At 43.1% G+C, this 20,008-nt stretch overlaps 2 protein-coding genes across 2 annotated transcripts; both read right to left on the minus strand.

The window, feature by feature from the left end:
• Positions 1–6,609: 6,609 nt before the first annotated feature.
• LOC138959756 (uncharacterized) lies at positions 6,610–15,444 on the minus strand. Its single transcript, XM_070331364.1, has 12 exons — positions 14,967–15,444; positions 14,237–14,661; positions 13,535–13,757; positions 12,991–13,205; positions 12,301–12,535; positions 11,577–11,779; positions 10,365–10,410; positions 9,688–9,891; positions 8,980–9,150; positions 8,377–8,497; positions 7,826–8,040; positions 6,610–7,464 (listed from the first exon to the last, which is right to left on the minus strand). The coding sequence occupies exons 1-12, from the start codon at positions 15,286–15,288 to the stop codon at positions 6,638–6,640; spliced, it is 3,207 nt and encodes a 1,068-aa protein (XP_070187465.1). The 5' UTR covers positions 15,289–15,444; the 3' UTR covers positions 6,610–6,637.
• LOC138954345 (uncharacterized) lies at positions 15,359–19,070 on the minus strand. Its single transcript, XM_070326216.1, has 6 exons — positions 18,728–19,070; positions 17,681–18,117; positions 16,995–17,149; positions 16,460–16,590; positions 15,899–16,056; positions 15,359–15,397 (listed from the first exon to the last, which is right to left on the minus strand). The coding sequence occupies exons 1-6, from the start codon at positions 19,068–19,070 to the stop codon at positions 15,359–15,361; spliced, it is 1,263 nt and encodes a 420-aa protein (XP_070182317.1).
• Positions 19,071–20,008: the final 938 nt, after the last annotated feature.

Consider the following 20,008-nt stretch of genomic DNA (forward strand, 5'->3'; position numbering starts at 1 on the left):
TAGCCAAACCAGCAGGCAAAGCTGAGGCTAAAAACAAAGAAGCACGGTAAGGCTGCGCTGAATCAGGAGCCAGACCTTGTGCTGTTAACCACGGTACAGCGTGAAACGCACCGCCATACTGCCCAGTAGTCAGTAGCATAGACAGCTCAAACGCTACCAACGGGAATTTCCGAAAACGGAACTGCTGTTTCCAGTCCTTCGCAGAACGGGAATCCCCCAAAGCGGAAGGAGGTTGGGCAACAAACCTACAAGTGTTGCCGCACCCTCCTCGAACTACCGTGAAGTAACTTCCGCCGCCAAAGCCAGTGCTAGCGGAAGTTCAACCAGTACACGGAAGTTGGCATCTTCGTCAACCTGAACAGAAGCACCAAAATCCGACTCATAATCCCGCACATCCGTGCAACAAGGCAACGAACTTCCGCCCTGACTACAATAGTCAGGCGAAGCGTCACCCAGAAGAGACGACACACGAGGGATGCGATACCCAAGCAGTGTGTCCCTAGGGACTGCTTTCCTGCCCAGAGGGCGGAAGCGGGGAATGTCACCCCCTCCTCAAAATACCGTAAAGCCACTTCCTCCGCTAAAGCCAGAGCTTGCGGAAGCTTAGTCGGTATGCGGAAGTTGACATCTTCGTCACCCTGGACGGAAGTGCCAAAATCCGACTCGTAGTCCCTCACTTCCGTGAAGTCAGGCAAGACACTTCCGCCGTGACTACCATAGTCCGACGAAGTGTCGCCCGGAAGAGACGCCCACGAGGGATTTTATACCCAAGCGGTACGTCTCTAGGGACTGCTTCCTGCCTGTAAGGCGGAAGCGGGGAAAGCTGTGAAAGCTGTGCTGCCGCACCAACCGCTCCTCTAGGGAGTGTCGGAGGACGCACTTCCCCTGTTCGGTCAGAGACCGAACGCGTGTCTGGGCTTTTCCCTCGATCTAGACGTTCACTCGATCGGAACGACGTAGACCGAGGGCCTAAGCTTTCGCGCACACGAACCGGTGTGGCTACTCTCTCCAAACCACGCACTTCGTTTTGGCCGGAGAACCCGGTTACTGGCGAAGTATAAATACCTTGATCGTCGTCAGTCCAAGAGGCCTGGGAACGCAGCAGGGAAACACCACGGCTGCCATCAAACGAGGCGTGAACGTCAGCGGACGTAAGGGAAGGCGGAACACACACCCTGGCAAGGGAACGAACACCTCCCACACCGGAAGGCAAAGACACATCTCAGCCTTGGTAGACGAAAACTCGGCTGAAAGAGAGGATATCTGAGCACTCAAGGAGTGCAAAATAGCATAAACAACCTGCTTCTCGCTAACAGGACCTGAACCGGACAAGACCGGTGAAGCAGCTGAAGGCAAACTAGGCATAGCCGGAGAATTAGGCAAGTCTAACGCAACATCAAACGAGGATTTAGTCAAGGATCTGTGACTTAAATCAAAGCTTAACCTGCCGACTCTACGACTTACAAGAAGGCTTCTTTGTGGGAGAAGGCTCGGCCACTGACTTAGCATTTTTATTCTTTCCTTATCCGACATGGCGAACGGAAAAAAAGTAAACAAAGCTAAGTACTCAACCAAACCTAAGTCACAAAACGATAACAAACGACAAAAAAGCTCACCCAAACACACAGTAGGAGCAGAGGGACCGTGTGCAAGTACCAAGGCAGGGTCTGACAAAGGCAGAAGTCAGACAAACCGGCTGAAAGCCGGAGCAAAATCAAAACACGTCTGTAGACACGGACCGCTGAAGATGGAATGATTCAAAGATGGCGGCAAGGTCAGGAAGTCACGTGTGACTTTGTCCTGTTAAGGGGTCAAGGTAGCTCTTTTTTAGGGTGACCTCCCCTTGTTACCAAGGCGATGCTATTCAGCGTCCTAGCACTAAACTGAAGTAAATTGCTGTATGTGAGTTGGGATAAGATATGTAATTTAATATCAATAACACATGGCACTGGGGTTTTTCTCCATTAAATCTGCATCATACTAAATGGGGAAAAGCTTGGTCCTTTAGTTGCCCACATCACTGAAAGATGTGATTTCCCAGGTAGGCGTGAGCCAATAGCAGCACTACGTTGAGATCGGCCTGTGTAAGGCTGGCAGTGTCCTCGGACATGCATCCCACTTCACTTTCTTATGCCTCTTGCTTCAGCACAATATCAGTATAAAATATTTTGATTTCTCAGGTTGGTGTGAGCCAACAACTGCACTGAAGTCACCTGTGTCAGGGTGAAAGCATCCCAGGGACAGGCACTTCAAACACTTGTGTCAGTGTAAGATGGTGTGATTAGCCAGGATGGCATGATCCAACAGCTGCTCCGCACTGAGGTCAGCCTGTGTTCACACCGGTGACACTGTGACGGTTCCCCTACGCTTTGTGTCCGGTGCCCTGACCCTTTGTGTTCGGTTCCCACTCGGTTCCCACACGCCAAAATTCGCGGACAAAACATCCATTTATGGTAGTATTAGGCAATGTTGCTCTCTGAGAATGGTCTTGTTAGATCTGTGAGTGTTTACACTACATGCCTAGGTGCTGTTGGATTGAAGGTTTTTGATATTTTAGCCGTTATTAGGTAGAATGCCTTCCACTTTACTGCAAAACTGCATAATTCGTAGCATCGGCAAGAAATATCCTACCAAAAAATGCCTGCTTGGAACTGTCGTTGGTCCAGCAAAAAGTTCAACATGTCTGTAGCAGACAGCCCAAGTTTCAAGATTGTAGGGCCATCCAAACAGCCGTAATAATAAAAACAACAAAAGTAGTCAGTGAAATTGGCTGTGTTCGGTCCCCACACACTTTTGTGACGTAGGCGTGACGGTTCCCATAATTCATTGTGTCGGTCCCCACTTTCTGTGTCGGACCCCACTTTCGACCTAATTCTCTGTGACGGACCCCACAACCAGCCTATTTTGTGTCGGTCCCCACACCTTCTTGGATTTATGACTTGCCGGTTACTTGTATCATTGTATTCATTGAATCTAATTGTCTCGGAGTTATTTTTCAGCAAAAACCGGCAAGGCAGCACCTTTTGTGATACCAAGTAAGTCAGATGACATCAGTATGTGTGTGTGTGTGTGTGTGTGTGTGTGTGTGTGTGTGTGTATGTGTGAGAGAGAGAGAGAGAGAGAGAGAGAGAGAGAGAGAGAGAGAGAGAGAGTGAGAGAGAGAGAGAGAGATTGACACCTTTCCAGATCACTCCGGTTATGCGACACTACCGCGAGCGTCACTACCGCGTGTCACACTACGGCGAGTACGACACTACCGCGTGTAACACTACCGCGTGTCACACTACCACGAGTACGACACTACCGCGAGTATAACACTGCCGCGTGTCACACTACCGCGCGTACCACAACCGCGAGTACCATAACCGTAGAGAGAACGCATGCAAACTTACTTCTTGTGAGTTTGTGTTCTAACGGCTTTGATTGGAAGCAACCCATTCTATATGTATTCTGATAGTGTGTTCTGATCGTTTTGAGTTCTTGGTTAGCATGACAAACATTGAATTAGTGTTCAGAGAACAGACCAGGCCTTTTTGACTCACATGCGAAGCAAAAGTGAGTCTATGTACTCACCCGAGTCGTCCGTCCGTCCGTCCGTCCGTCCGGACGTCCGGACGTCCGTCCGTCCGTCCGGAAAACTTTAACGTTGGATATTTCTTGGACACTATTCAGTCTATCAGTACCAAATTTGGCAAGATGGTGTATGATGACAAGGCCCCAAAAAACATACATAGCATCTTGACCTTGCTTCAAGGTCAAGGTCGCAGGGGCCATAAATGTTGCCTAAAAAACAGCTATTTTTCATATTTTTCCCATTTTCTCTGAAGTTTTTGAGATTCAATACCTCACCTATATATGATATATAGGGCAAAGTAAGCCCCATCTTTTGATACCAGTTTGGTTTACCTTGCTTCAAGGTCAAGGTCACAGGAGCTCTTCAAAGTTGGATTGTATACATATTTTGAAGTGACCTTGACCCTGAACTATGGAAGATAACTGTTTCAAACTTAAAAATTATGTGGGGCACATGTTATGCTTTCATCATGAGACACATTCGGTCACATATGATCAAGGTCAAGGTCACTTTGACCCTTATGAAATGTGACCAAAATAAGGTAGTGAACCACTAAAAGTGACCATATCTCATGGTAGAAAGAGCCAATAAGCACCATTGTACTTCCTATGTCTTGAATTAACAGCTTTGTGTTGCATGACCTTGGATGACCTTGACCTTGGGTCAAGGTCACATGTATTTTGGTAGGAAAAATGTGTAAAGCATGTGAGTCGTATGGGCTTTGCCCTTCTTGTTGTTTTATATTTCAAGGAAACATTTCAACCTTTGCCTTCAGCCATGGAAGTCATAAAATGACACGCGGTAATGTTATACTCGCGGTAGTGTGACACGCGGTAGTGTTATACTCGCGGTAGTGTCGTACTCGCGGTAGTGTCGTACTCGCGGTAAGTTCTGTTTCCGTACCCGCGACAGCGGCAGCGACAAAAGAAAACGCGCGCAAACGCGTGACGTGTTTCCGTACTTGCGTTTTAAACATGCGGTAAAATCTGTAAACTCCCGCGTTGCCGCGCGACAACGCGAAAAAATCGCTCCAGGACCCTTTCAAAAAAATCGCGTCGCTTGCCGCTTGTCGCGCCGCTAACGCGTCGCGCGTGTGGAAACACTCCTGGTCATTTTCTATGTGCTTGATTTTCGTCGCACCGCTGGAAAAACGCTATCGCGGGTACGGAAACACAACTTTAGTGTGAGACGCGGTAGTGGTACTCGCGGTAGTGACGCTCGCGGTAGTGACCAGCACCCGATCACTCCACATAAACGCTGGTTCTGGTTGCATTGTGCCGCTGACATACAGCTAATAGGATTTTTACACCCCCTATGGGTGTGTATAGGTTTCACTCGATGTGTTTGTGTTCGCAAGTAGATCTCAAGAATGAACGGACCGATCGTCACCAAACTTGGTGAACAGGTTCTATACATTCCTGAGACGGTCCTTACAAAAATTGGGACCAGTCAAACACACGGTTAGGGAGTTATTGGTGGATTAAAATTATACAAGGCCTGGTATAGACGGACACCCCCGTTGGTCAAAGGGAAATAACCATTCTCACTGCCACCAACTGAGAAGGTTATTTCCCTTTGACGGGGGTGTAGTTCCTATCGGAGGAATTTCTTGTTTTAATCCTTTTGTGGTATTGCTGATGATGCTGAACATGTATTTTACTAGTTTACCAATATGTATCTTTGACCCTGATAGCCTACGAAAACGGAGCAATCATGGCCCAACATTGGCCCAATGCTGAATTTATTGGCGCGGTGTTGAGCCTTAGTCGGGCCGTTGTCGTAGGCTGTCAGGGTTTATGTAGCCTTGTTCCATTGTATTCTGACTGTCATAAAGTAATTAATTTTAAGAGAAAGCAGTCATGAACACAAGGAGCTGGGAAAAGTTGCCTCTTACAACAAGCGTGGATAAAGACACATACTTGACACAGGCAAGTACTCTTTTTTTTTTCCAATCACCACTAGAAGTCCCTGGGCAGCATTTTGCTCTGAAAACTGAATCTCACATACGACAGGTGGATCTTTTATTTTAAAAATGTGCCAAATTGCATATCTCCAAGGCCTTAAGACTAAGAGTAGATATTGGGAAGGCCAGTTCAAGAAGGTGTGGGTGGATCAACACATAATTTGCTGGTATACTGGGAACCGTCCCAGAGATAAATAATGTTATATATTATTTGTGGCATAAACTAATAAAGTTAGTCTCTCTCTCTCTCTCTCTCTCTCTCTCTCTCTCTCTCTCTCTCTCTCTCTCTCTCTCTCTCTCTCTCTCTCTCTCTCTCTCTCTCTCTCACACACACATACACACACATACTGATGTCATCTGACTTACTTGGTATCACAAAAGGTGCTGCCTTGCCGGTTTTTGCTGAAAAATAACTCCGAGACAATTAGATTCAATGAATACAATGATACAAGTAACCGGCAAGTCATAAATCCAAGAAGGTGTGGGGACCGACACAAAATAGGCTGGTTGTGGGGTCCGTCACAGAGAATTAGGTCGAAAGTGGGGTCCGACACAGAAAGTGGGGACCGACACAATGAATTATGGGAACCGTCACGCCTACGTCACAAAAGTGTGTGGGGACCGAACACAGCCAATTTCACTGACTACTTTTGTTGTTTTTATTATTACGGCTGTTTGGATGGCCCTACAATCTTGAAACTTGGGCTGTCTGCTACAGACATGTTGAACTTTTTGCTGGACCAACGACAGTTCCAAGCAGGCATTTTTTGGTAGGATATTTCTTGCCGATGCTACGAATTATGCAGTTTTGCAGTAAAGTGGAAGGCATTCTACCTAATAACGGCTAAAATATCAAAAACCTTCAATCCAACAGCACCTAGGCATGTAGTGTAAACACTCACAGATCTAACAAGACCATTCTCAGAGAGCAACATTGCCTAATACTACCATAAATGGATGTTTTGTCCGCGAATTTTGGCGTGTGGGAACCGAGTGGGAACCGAACACAAAGGGTCAGGGCACCGGACACAAAGCGTAGGGGAACCGTCACAGTGTCACCGGTGTGGTGTTAGGGTGGAAGCATACCAGGGACAGGCACTTCAAATACACGTATCAGTGTGTAAGATGTGGTTACCCAGACTGGCATGAGCCAAGAGCTGCACTGCATTGAGGTCATCCTGTGTGAGGCTGCTAGTGTCCCCAGACATGCACTCCACTTCATACCCTACAGGCACGGCCTCCTGTTTCAGCACACTGTCGGACACTACCGCCTGCTGTAAGGTGTGCAGGTTCTGCAGATGGGAGGTGGTGGCAACGGAGGATAAGGGGAGGTGGAGAGAGGGTTGGGGCTGGGGGATTGAGACAGGGAGGGGGAGCTGGCCTTGGGTCAGAATGTGGACGGTGGTGTGCGGCAAGGTCTGGGAGGCGCTGTGTGCCTGGTACGACTCTATGTCCGTCACCAACTGGTGCTCGCTGACGGTGATGTGGTCCCCGCTGCTAATGGTGAAATGTGTGGGACCGTGATGGTCCGCCAGGGCAATGTGGCTTGTAGCCTGCTGCTGCTGCTCCTGGCTCCACTGAATGACACTGATGTTGCTGGCAGGGATCTCCACGTTCTGAAGCTGCAGCTGCACATGCTGCTGTTGTTGTTGCTGTTGTCCCCCATCTACAGCCTGCTGGAGAAACTGTGGCAGCAACTGTTGCATGTGTTGCTCTTGCAGCTGGTGATCTGTTTGCTGCTCCTGTGGTGGATGTGCCACCGAACGTTCGGGTTTGGGTGCTATATTGTGCGGTTCCAGCTTCTCATTCGTGTGAGAGGCTCTGGCATGAGCATCAAGGTGGTCCTTCCGAACAAAGTCTTTGCCACACACCGGGCAGTGGTACTTGCGAGGGTTGGTGTGGCTCTGCTCATGCCATTTCAGGCTCCCTGCACACGGAAATAAAAAATACTGTACAATTACAATGTGCAAAGTTAAAGATAAAGAAATTTAAGACTTCACAGTGTTTTCCAGTAAATCACCAGTGTTTTCATCTGACTGATTCATATTTAGTTGGGTAAAAGAATTTGAAAGTCATGGCAAAAGACCAGCTGGAAAAACTCATAAAATGTAGGCTTGTTGACCACCACCCTACCCTTATCCAGCCCACACTAACATCAGTTTTACAGGACATAGTAATACAATCAAGTACACACACACAAACACACACACACACACACACACCCACCCACCCTCCCTCACTCCCTCCCTCCCTCCCTCCCATTCACCATACAAAAGTTCAAGACTTACTTGCAGCATTGAAGACTTTGCCACAGTAGTTACACATGTAGACTTTTGGCACGGTTGGGTGTTTGAACTCTTTGTGCTTGTCCAGGCGGTTCTGAGTCAGAAACTCCCTGCTGCACATGTCACAAGGCAGGGGCTTCCCCTTCGTTCTCGTGTGCGTCTTCAAGTGGTACTTGAATGAGGTACTGCGGAAAAATTCTCTTCCACATTGGTTGCATCTGAAACAAAACATGTCAGATATAGCTAAAGATGGCTGTTGTTTTGTACAAAAGATCCAGTAAATGTGATTTACATGTAGGTGCAGAGTAGACACATGTCACACCCTGCAAAGCTTTCAAGGATATGGGTTATGAATGTATTTACTATGCCATGTTACAGAATTAAAAAACTTTTACCCAGTAGGTAAGAATTTCCTCGAAAAGAAAAGGGAAAAGAAATCATGTGAAAGACACACGCGTCATCGAAAAGAAAAAGTCAATCTCAATGTTGAGTTTTGAATATTAAATCGGTTAACGAACTGAAAGGTAAGAAAATATATATCAATAAAGACTTACAGGTAAGGCTTTATTCCAGTGTGCTTCCTTTTGTGGACGTGCAGACTCTTGCTGGTGGTGAAGGTCTTTCCACACGTGGCACAGCTGTAGGGTTTGACGCCTGTGTGCTTGTACAGGTGTACTGAAAATACATGAGTGGACCATTCAGCAAGTGCTATGTGTCATGAAACTTGCTCAAAATGAGATAATGTATTTTAGTTTGTGTGTGTGGGCATATGTGTGTGTGTGTGTGTTTGTGTGTGTGTGTGTGTGTGGGTCTAGTCTGTGTGAGTGTGTGTGTGTGTGTGTGTGTGTGTGTGTGTGTGTGTGTGTGTGCAAGCATTACTCCTACGTGCAAGTATAAATTTACAGAAAACTGAAATAAGTATCAAAAGGATATAACTACATTATGATACAGGTACTAAATAGTCAATGTAAGTCTGAGGCTGTACTGCTTGTGTGAAACTGAAAGGAATACAAAACCTATTGATGATAATGTTGGTGAGCCTCAATATTAGCAAAAGCTTTTGCAAAAACAGATTCTTCACAATAGTTTCAAGTTGTTTTCATCAGTATAAAGAAGCTGTATTGTAGTCATAATGCCAAGCAAATCATGCATCTTACCTCTATAAGCCACATTTCCACTGATGAATACCCCGCAGTACTGACATTTGTGCGCGTCTTTACGCAAATTGGCCACCTGAGCTTGTTTCGCTCCCCTGTCCACTCCCCCGTTGTTACTTCCCCTGTGTCCTGCAGGCTTCCCCTCCCTGCTCAGGGAGCCGCCAATGTCCTCTGCAACACAGAGAAAACAGTCAGTCAAATGATCAGGATACTAAAATGTCACAGTGGAACCCCCTTTTCACACACTTTTTTTCAGACTTTCCCACTTTTAAGACCTTGTTTCGTCGAGTTATGTGTTCAGTCTTTTTAAATTTTCATCCATTTTAAGACGCTTTAAAGACCTGATTTTCTCAAATATTTAAAGTTCAAAAGTGGGTTTTTTACTCCACTGTACTGGTGTACACAAGCATGTACATACACAAACTCACACACACACACACGCACACACACACACACACACACAACACACTCAATCACACACAACACAACACACTCTCACACACCCATTCACACAACAAAATAAGTATCCACACTCAGATTCCACACAGACAGCAAATCACACACACACACACGCACACACACACACACACACACACACACACACACACACACAACACAACACACTCTCACACACCCATTCACACAACAAAATAAGTACATGTATCCAAACTCAGTTCCACATAGACAGCAAATGACCAGAGATCTCACCAACAATAGTCTCAACAGCTTTGATGATAGCAGGGTCCACTTCCGCCTCAGTTTTCCCTTCACTCAAAACAGATCTACTTGGCTGGGATTGCTTCTCACTGGAAACTGCTTCACAAGCACCTGTTACTCCCACCTTCTCTTTGTCATTGCTGGCTTCACTGTCTCCGACAAGCATCTCAGGCCCTGTCTTGTTGCGTTCTGTGCCTGTATTGAGAAGAAAAAACATAATTATTTGTTCAGGCCACATTGCTAATAATTGTTAGCTCTTTGGCACATTAAGAACAAAGATACCTTGCATAGAGAAGACTCGCTTACAAAGTAAAAAGGAGCAGGTATGAGTCTCCTCTTCAAAAACAAACAAAAGACACAGTAAGTTCTTTTCTGTTATACCATTAAGTGAAAACATCAAATGACAATGCAAAGTTAAGGAATGGGTACTATTAAAGTAAAAGAAAAGTGTTTTTATTGAAAGATCTAGGTTTCTTTTGTATTTATGTCCATGGACTCAAAACAGGGGTGGGTGGTGGTTTAGCTTGATGGGATGTGAGGTACGTATCTATAATATATATATATATATATATATTGCATTTCTGAACCTGCATAGGAACAAAATTACTAATTTCCCAGTTTAACTTCTGGAAGAACATAAAGAAATCAAGTGCTGACAAACAACTTACATGTAGAAGTACATGTCAGTAGACGTGTATCAAGCTTAGGGATTGTCTGAAAAAAAGACAAGCTAATATCAAAATACCTGAAAGTCAGCAAAGATACCATTTATGATGTTATATATGCACAGGTTTAGCTTTCCTCTTATGCTACAGCATCTGAACAGTCGACACTTTAAGTAACTTGAAAGAAAGGTCACCTCAGGTTGGCCACACAGAACGTGCAAGTCAGGAGCGAAGACATTTAATTGAAAGTAAAGGCAAACTTAATTTATTTCTATAACAAGTCGCGTAAGGCGAAAATACAACATTTAGTCAAGTAGCTGTCGAACTCACAGAATGAAACTGAACGCAACGCAACGCAGCAAGACCGTATACTCGTAGCATCGTCACTCCACCGCCCGTGGCAAAGGCAGTGCCAGTGGAATTGACAAGAAGAGCGGGGTATTCGTTGCGCTGAGAAGGATAGCACGCTTTTCTGTACCTCTCTTCGTTTTAACTTTCTGAGCGTGTTTTTAATCCAAACATATCATATCTATATGTTTTTGGAATCAGGAACCGACAAGGAATAAGATGAAAGTGTTTTTAAATTGATTTGGAAAAAAAAATTTTGATAATAATTTTTATATATTTAATTTTCAGAGCTTGTTTTTAATCCAAATATAACATATGTATATGTTTTTGGAATCAGAAAATGATGGGGAATAAGATAAATGTAAATTTGGATCGTTTTATAAAAAAAATATTTTTTTTACAATTTTCAGATTTTTAATGACCAAAGTCATTAATTAATTTTTAAGCCACCAAGCTGAAATGCAATACCGAAGTCCGGGCTTCGTCGAAGATTACTTGACCAAAATTTCGACCAATTTGGTTGAAAAATGAGAGCGTGACAGTGCCGCCTCAACTTTCACGAAAAGCCGGATATGACATCATAAAAGACATTTATCAAAAAAATGAAAAAAACGTCTGGGGATTTCATACTCAGGAACTCTCATGTCAAATTTCATAAAGACACACACACACACACGCACGTTAAAAAAAGAATTCTGTATTATAAATGTTTTCATTGCTCACTACGACAGCTGATTAAAACCATTTCTGGATTAGCTCATCAATACACATCAAACAAACAAACACTGTAACTGGAATTTCATTTGAATAAGCATATGAAAACACTACCCTACACTCCACAATGAAAGAATTGTAAGGCTAATTCACCTTGTCGGTGTAATACTGGTGGAGTTTATTCACTCGGGACTGAATGTTGGGATTGCGATGCGGTACAGCAGCCGCAGCGGACAAGGCATCTGACATGCAGCACCCCAAAATATGCACTGTCACATCGATTGTCATGCCTGACCAGTAGAATTTTCGGCGAAGCTTTTCCTGTGTGTCCTGCTGGCTGAGGTGGTTGCCATCCTCTGAAAAAGCATGTCATTTTAAAAATACAGTACAGAACCACCCAAGGGACCAACCACAAGGGTTTATTATTGACAGGTGATCGTTATGGGGTGGTCGCGATGGACAGGTGGTTGTTATTTAGAGGTGGTCGCTAGGTCAGGTTTGACTGTACCCCACATTTAAAACAATATGCTTATCTGGCTTTACATTCTTCAACCATCACCCCAATATTCCAAAAACAACAAAATATTTCCTTAGTTCTCATACTCATGTTCAACTTAATCACCTGGTTCAGTAATATATTTGGCTGCTTGCTATCTGAATGAGTATTAATGATCAGGAAACAATTTTGAGTACTAACTTTCTTTTTGGATGTGTATGCATAGTAAACTAATATCATACAAAAAATGTTATCTCTCTCTCTCTCTTTCTCAACCTGTCCCACTTTCCTTTTCTCTTTCTTTCCCACACATGTCTTCCAGTCCCATCCCCCTCCCCCCAAAAAACATAGTAAATTCAAACAGGGCATTTAGTGATTTACCTATATGTGCTTCACATATAGCTGCAGACCGCGATTCTTGAGAGAGAAGAACTTGTCGTTGGCTGTTGTTTGTGGGATTCTGGACGCCCGCATAGTATAGGGATCCGTCCATGATGCTGAACAATTCTGATCGCTGCTTGATGTAGAACTGCTGTTGGGGTGTGGAAGTGGCAGGAAACTTGAGCTCCTTGAGATATTGCGTCAGATCTTCATAGCTACACTCCTCTCCTTCATCCTGAACATAACAAACAGATTGAATGCATGTAGAGAATGTCAGTCTGAAAACTTACTATGGGGAAAATAACACTCTCTGGCTCACAAATTAAATGGATTCTGCTTCTGTGTTCAATTCTTGGCCAAAGGGAGAACACCCATTTCTGTTTTACAACTAAAGAGACCTTTGAGCCTCATATTTCTCTCACTCCCATTATTTTTCTTATTCCAGAACCATGAGAAACTCTGCCTTTTACTATGAACCCAAATGCAAGGACTACTATGCACTGCTGTTTAGGCCAAGGGACAAGCAGTGGAGTTATTTCCTGAATGTTTCTGCACAAATAATTTATGGAAAAAGAAAACCACAGGCCTAGGGTGCTGTTTCATTTTATTTTTTGTCATGGATTTTTTTTATTATTGTTAAACTTCTTAAAGTTTTATCAATATGCATGAATGTATTAAGCCTGGTCTTACCTCGGAAAGGTGGTTGTCATCAACCCCTCTCCCGTCTGCGCTCAGCACAGCTGACTTGCTTGGGATTTTCACCACGCTCTGGTTGTGCAGCGGGTTGTGGATGAAACACTCAGGACACGCATGGATGAACGCATCTAGATCAAGACTCATGCCTTTCCAGAATACATTCATATCAGCCAGGTACTTCAGGGCGTTTTTTCTTCCATGATGCTCCTCTGTGGGGGAAAAAGCAAAGGTAAGCTCAACTGGGTTTTTTAACATTTGATTTGTCAAATCTGATTGGACTGTATTCAATGTTACTACTTTTTCATGAATTTTATTTCGCAACCTCTCTCCTCTCCCCTAGCCCATGTACACACGCTCTCAATATTTCTATGCTGATTTATTATACGACATGAAGAAATACTCAGCAGTTTGTTTTAAAAGAAGGAATATCAACCAGAACAAATACTGTAGCTTAATCATAATAAAAGCTGACAACAACAACCAGTAGAAGTAAAACAGTCCACGTTTTACTTAAAAACATGAACTGCTCAGCACAAACCTCCTCGAGCGTGAGCTTTCCTCAGCACACCAACACGAGTTTTTTCCTCCATGATGATGAGTCGTCCCGCAGATTTGCTCAAGCAGCTGTACAACTTTCCGCTCTTCACCTCAACCACCCCATGAAGGGAGACGATCTGCTTTGTCTCATCCGACACACCTGGAGGAAACGTCCCATTCTCCTTGTACTGCCTCAAGATGAAGTAGAATGTATCCAAAGGAAGCTGATAGAAAAATGATTTCAATAATGCATGAAAATATCCATGGAATTCAGAAAGGAATATGAATGAGATGAAGGAATTCTTGTTCAGGGTCCTTGTGGGGTTGAAATTTCCTGCTAGATCACAGGCTATGTCAATTTTGAAGAACATTGACATGGTCATAAATCTGATAAGATCTACACTGTCATACTAAATCAGAGGCACACAGCTATGAAATAAATCAGTGTTGGCAATTTAAGTCGAAGAAGAGGACAATAATGTTAGCTTCTCACCTAAAAAAATTTAAAAAAATGCATACAGCTATGGCAGCTTACAGCATACAGACAGTTGAAATAAGAATACATCAAGAGGACCAGTAATGTGAAATAATACCATCACACATCACTGTGTAAGTAGACTCTGACAGTCTCACAGACACTCCTATATATCACATTTCAAAACAGGTCAGAAGAGCATCTTATAGAGAATAATTATAGACTCACCTGCTTCATATTGTTTAAAATGCTGACATTCTTCTCATGGTCAGTCTTCCTCTTAACCTGCGTGAAACATTTGGTTCCACGGATCTTGCTGGCAGTGCTCTTGCTGGGAGTCTGCTTGATGGTCTTGTCTGTGTGGCCAACTTGGTTCCCTGCTTGCTTTTCCCCGACAACACGGGGTTTTGTCCTCATTCTAGTCTTTGGAACAGCCTGTTTTCTTGGTAACTGTGAAACTTTTGCCTTCTCTTTGGGTAGTAAAGAGAGACTTCTCTCCTTCTTTATAAATAAGTCCGTTTCCTGAGCTTTCAAAGTTGCTTTTCTTTCTCGTCTGGATGAGCGAGTCGGCATTTGCTCACTGAATATTTTCTTCAGCGTCCCTTCCTTGCAAGTTTTCTTCCTCATCGGCCTGACTGGTTCATAGGTGACATCTGGAATTAGCAATTATCTTTGTACACAAAACATTAAGTCCATGCAAACTGGTCAACTGCACCAATCAATATCTAACCTTCATTCTCTACCAACATCTTTCGTTAGAAGCATCAACCTACCTTTGTCATTAGCTTAAATTCAAAACTCAAAAAGGTCAACCAAACAGAGGAAAAACAAAAGTACATTGACCATCCTCAAAACTGCTTACTTATACCATAAACCAAATCCACATGTAACTTGAGCATGAGACTGTGAAACCCACAGTCTGCTCACAGTACATGTAAAGTATACATATGCTTTTTACCTCTGTCGCTGTCATCCTGTGGCTCTTCCCAGTCATCAAAATGTTCACCGGAAGTCTCCTCCCCTTCCTTCTCCTCTGCTTCTTTAACTCCTTTTCTTCCTGCCTCCACTTCTCCCTCCTCTTTCCTGGTGCCAGACCTCCACAGTCGTTTTCTGTTCGCCTTTCTGTCTCTCACATCATCCTTCAGCTGTAACCTGGTGACGTGCCCCTCATCACCTTTTGAAAGCGTTTCCACTGTTGCCCTGGTTTCACCTTGTTGCAACTGCTGTGAGGACGTGAATGGGATGGAAGGGTCGTCAGTAAGGATCCCATACGCTGACATGACCGACTCCACTGTCTGTTTTTCCTGCTCCTCTGTGAGCTTAAGCTCAGAGCAGACCGAGGGAGTAATGTTACAGATCCTGCTCAGTACTGCCGGTACAGGCGGTTCCCTGAAGAAAAAAAAGCAAGCGCTGTTGTCACCCCCTCAACGTGACTGTGTAAAATTGTGTGATTTTGTAAATAATGTATTCAATCAATCAATTAATCAATATGAGGCTTATATCGCGCGTATTCCGTGGGTACAGTTCTAAGCGCAGGGATTTTTTTAATTTTTTTATTTGTATTACGCATTCTCAACAATTGTTGATTTTTGCAGACATTACAGGATCACCAAAAACAGTATTTTGCAAGACGACTGAACAGAAAGATCCCCCCCCCCCCCCCCCCCCAACAAAAAAAAAATTAAAAATTAAAAACCACACACACAAAGGAAATTAAAAAAAAACCACAACAACACAAATCAATACAAGTGAGTACAACCCTTTCAAGAGTTCATAATATTTGACTAAAGACTAATAATGTGCTGAAGTTTACACTTGGTTAACAATGGAGGAACTTTCAGTATAAAATGCTGTGAGAAAATGACTACAAACAAATCAGTTTGATATTACTTGCCTTCCATGTGCCAGAAAATAAGGAGAGTAGTCAGCTTCTGGAGGCAGGGATATTCTCAGGGGAACCATAAAAGCTTCCAGGCAATGGAACCAGAAATCAGGGTGCTTTCCTACAAAGTCATCCAGGTTTTTCTTTATACGCCTCCAACGTTCATCTGTGAAACGGGAACAAGAAAATCACAGAATTATATGGAAAGGGAAACAGTAATAACAGCTTGATTTCCTCTTTAACTTATTAACACAGAGCATAAAAAAAAGCCTGGAAAAATAATCATGTGACAAAGGGATTATTTTTTGAAACAGAGTAAACAATGCAATCAGATGAACTCAAAAGATGCCAAACAGGCTGACTTTAATGATTGATACATTAACAAATAATATACAATCAACACACGCACGCATACACACACGCATGCATGCACCCATGCACACACACACACTCAGGTAAACGGGGAAGAAACAGACGGATGCAGACAAGTGAGTGAAAAGTAGCAAGCTTATCACAAGTGACTAGAAAATGTTACCTGAGAATAGAAAAATGAAAGTGAACCGCATTACCTAGTGAGCTAGCTTGTGGAAAAAGCACAACTGGAGAGATGCCAGCCTCCAGCACACTCTTGTTGAGGTAATACTCCTTGTTCTTTGTCACTTGGCTTTGAAGTAAGAGCAGTTTCTCCATCACACCATACCTGCCAACAGATGCTGAGTTAGTCATAAACAATGTGAGCTTACATTTCTTAACACCATTTTACAATTCTTAAAAGTAGAACTAGAAGTAGTTGTTGAAATGACCTTAAATGACTGTTCAACCTTAATTCTCTGTTCCATGACTACTGAACTGTCAGAACCAGAGTCAATTGAAGAAAAAAACTGTTTCCTCTCTTTCCATTCTGATTTACTTTAAACCTGATCCAGTGCTAAATTATAATGTTTACTCTATCTAGACACAATCTGCATCACCAAAGTCAACAATGAGACATTCTAAAAACATTATTAATGAAGTGAATACAAAAATAAATACATAATTTATAAATATAACATTAACACAATAATTGTTTTAAAGATTGACAAAGACACTAAAAGTAACAATCACCTGCAGAAGAGATTGAGAATGAAGTGCGTAAGTGTGGCTGGTGACAAAACCTCCATCGTGGTAGCATCCGGAAACTGTGAATAGGTGTCGAGGGCTACTGCAATATACATCTGCTGTTTACCTGCTTGGTATGGGCCGAAGATCTGAACCTCAACCTGAAGAGCAAAACTGATAATCATACAAAGTGATAAACACGAAACAAAATGTATGCACTGTTAGACTCAATAGAGTTCATATTTTCTTTGGTGATCATGCATGTAAACAGAAACCATGTGGTACTGAAAATAAAATGCAAGAATTTGACGAAACCCACAAACGATACGCATTTAATGTAATAGCTGACATTTTTCTTACAAAATCTACCGAAATCACTTTCTCTTTTCCAAAACTTTGCCCAGAACTTTAAATTAAATGACAAGATCTAAATCCTGTTCACATACAAGTCTATTAAATGTAGTCATATAATATTGTCTGTGCAAATTCTGGAAGTAAAAATAAAACGAATAAGCCTAAATGTTGAAACAACACAAGAGAGAGCTTAACGAAAAGCTTTTGTTTCAATTTTCTACTAAGGAAAGAAAACATGCAGGTGACATACTAACAATAGCACTATCACTAGCAGTTCTTAGCAATTGTAACAATAGCACTATTACTAGCAGTTCTTAGCAATTTGCTGCAAAACACACCTTCTGCCAAAAGTAGCTGCAGACATCCTTGGGTACATAGAAAACGTCAGTCGCCTGTTTTTCGGACTCTTTCTTGATGATGGAGGGATGTGCAAGCTGCAGAGGTTCACTCCCTGTGTCGACATCTTCATTCAAATCACCAACATCAACGTCAACACTATCACCGCCATCACCAATGGACTCACCGTCCACTAACCCCACAGCATCAGGGTTTGGAGCAGGTGTGACGCTGACAACGGCAGCAGGAGTTGTGGAGGTGGGAGGAAGAGAGACGGCAAACAAACCAGTGTTGGATTGAAAGCCAGTGAGAAGGTTCTTGCTTCTCGAGCTACAGATGTCACAGGAGTGGATGGTGTTGCGCACAGTGAAGGTAATACCCATCCAGTAATAAGAGTTTGATACTCTCTCTGTTGTCTTTTCCATGCCATAATGAGATCCTGCACAAACCAAATGAAAGTTTTGAAACAATAAGATGTTGAGACAAATTAAATTGTACACAGTGAAGAGCATTGAAAATGTAACATATTATTATTAGTAATTATTACAATTTAATGGACTTTTTTCTTTAAATCGTAAACGTATACTTATTAATTTAGTCACTCTGATAGTTACTGAGGTTACTATGCAAATCAAGTTGCTTTCATCTTCTTCCTTTGCAAAACCATGCACACAGACAGCCAATTTCCTTATACATGTTGCATACAGTACATGTGTGTATGCATGCATGGCTTATGCATTTTGGGTGGAAGTGGGGTGCAGTATGGCTTAGGACTAGGTGACAACCACCAAACGTTCAACCCCAGCCTCTCCCTAATCGGTCATTCAGTGTTATAAGTGAAAGGGGAGGGGAGGGGGAGCTATATAATTATAATAGGCTGTCAATCAAATGGGAAGAAACCCAATGAGGCAATTTCTTTGTCAAATATCAATGTTATCTTTTATCTACAAGCAATATTTGCGACAGAATAACAACGACTGGTTCAGTCACGATCGTGGTCCCCCTCCCAAGTCAGCTTTCAAGAAAGTGAAAGTAGAAAATCAACATGCCATCCTCTGCAATGTGCGCTCTGTCGACAGCGTCTTGCTGCTCTTCCGACGAAAAGAGCACTTTCCTTAGCACCTGCGTGTGATCGGGTTCATTTTCTGGATTCTCTGCTTCATCTGTCACCCCTTCCAACAGACTTTTGTTGTGTCGCGATCGACCACCAGTAAAGTACAGCTGATCCTTGATCAAAACAAACGACTTTGCACGCCTGCGCAGCGCTCTCTTGTCATTTTTGGAGTAACCGTCTGGGATTGTATCACTCTGAAGAAAGTGTTTCACTCCCTCGAGAGTGCTGCTTGAACCGCGTTCTTTATCCGCTGCAGTTTGATTGGATTTTCCAGGCATCGTTACGCTTAATCTCTACGTTGCGTAGAGCGCATGAAGGCAAACTGAAAGTCTACAATTTAAAAACTAAACACTTTCAAAGCTTGACAGGCAAGCCGCGCAACCGTGGACACAATTTCACGAAGCGTCTTTTTTCTCGACCATTTTGAAAAGCCCCGGATGTAGGTTTGCATCGCACACTGAGCCATCGTGTTTGCATACAAAATCGAAAGTAGATCAGGCGCCGAAAGATCGAGACACTCAGAATCTGAATGTGAGAGAGTGAAATTAAAAGTAAACTACTTTATCTTGCCCGTGTAACTGTAGGCAGGATGCTGGTGCCCGTTTGAAGTTCGGGATTAGCACCATGATAAAAAAAAAAAGGCCCGTATGCATGAGATGCTCAGGAGTCATGCAGTCCCAAGTCTCCCAAGAGTCAGTTTTAATAGGCAATCAGTGGTTGGGGGTACTACTGAATGAGTTAAAGAGACGGATTTGAGAGGAAGATTGGGCTGAGATTTATGCTTGGTTTGAGATGATGAAGTGTTGTATACAGGCCCCATGATCACCTCGAAAGTGGGTTCCATCTTTCAGTCTCAGTGTGTTTAAGTGTCTTCACTAATGCTCATCTACATGTCGTGCCGAATTCACGTAATTGCCGAATTCGCGAAATCGGCAAAATGTTTGCCTATTTCACGTAACCGGCAAAACGCTGCCCATTACGCAAAATCGGCAGCGTTTTGCCAAAAACGCGAAAAGGTTTGTAAAATGTGCCGATTTTGCGAAATCGGCAGCCCGTTTTTGGCTTTAAAGTTATCAAATGCCTAGGATATCATCACACTTAGACAGCTAGATACTCGAATGAATAAATGTTGCAATAATTGATAAGTTATGGCAAGTTATTGCAAAAATTGTAGTTTTCGTGCATTACCAGAGTTATGCTTGACACAGACCAACAC

This window comes from Littorina saxatilis, linkage group LG2 (genome assembly GCF_037325665.1).
Source record: "Littorina saxatilis isolate snail1 linkage group LG2, US_GU_Lsax_2.0, whole genome shotgun sequence".
NCBI lineage: Eukaryota > Metazoa > Mollusca > Gastropoda > Littorinimorpha > Littorinidae > Littorina > Littorina saxatilis.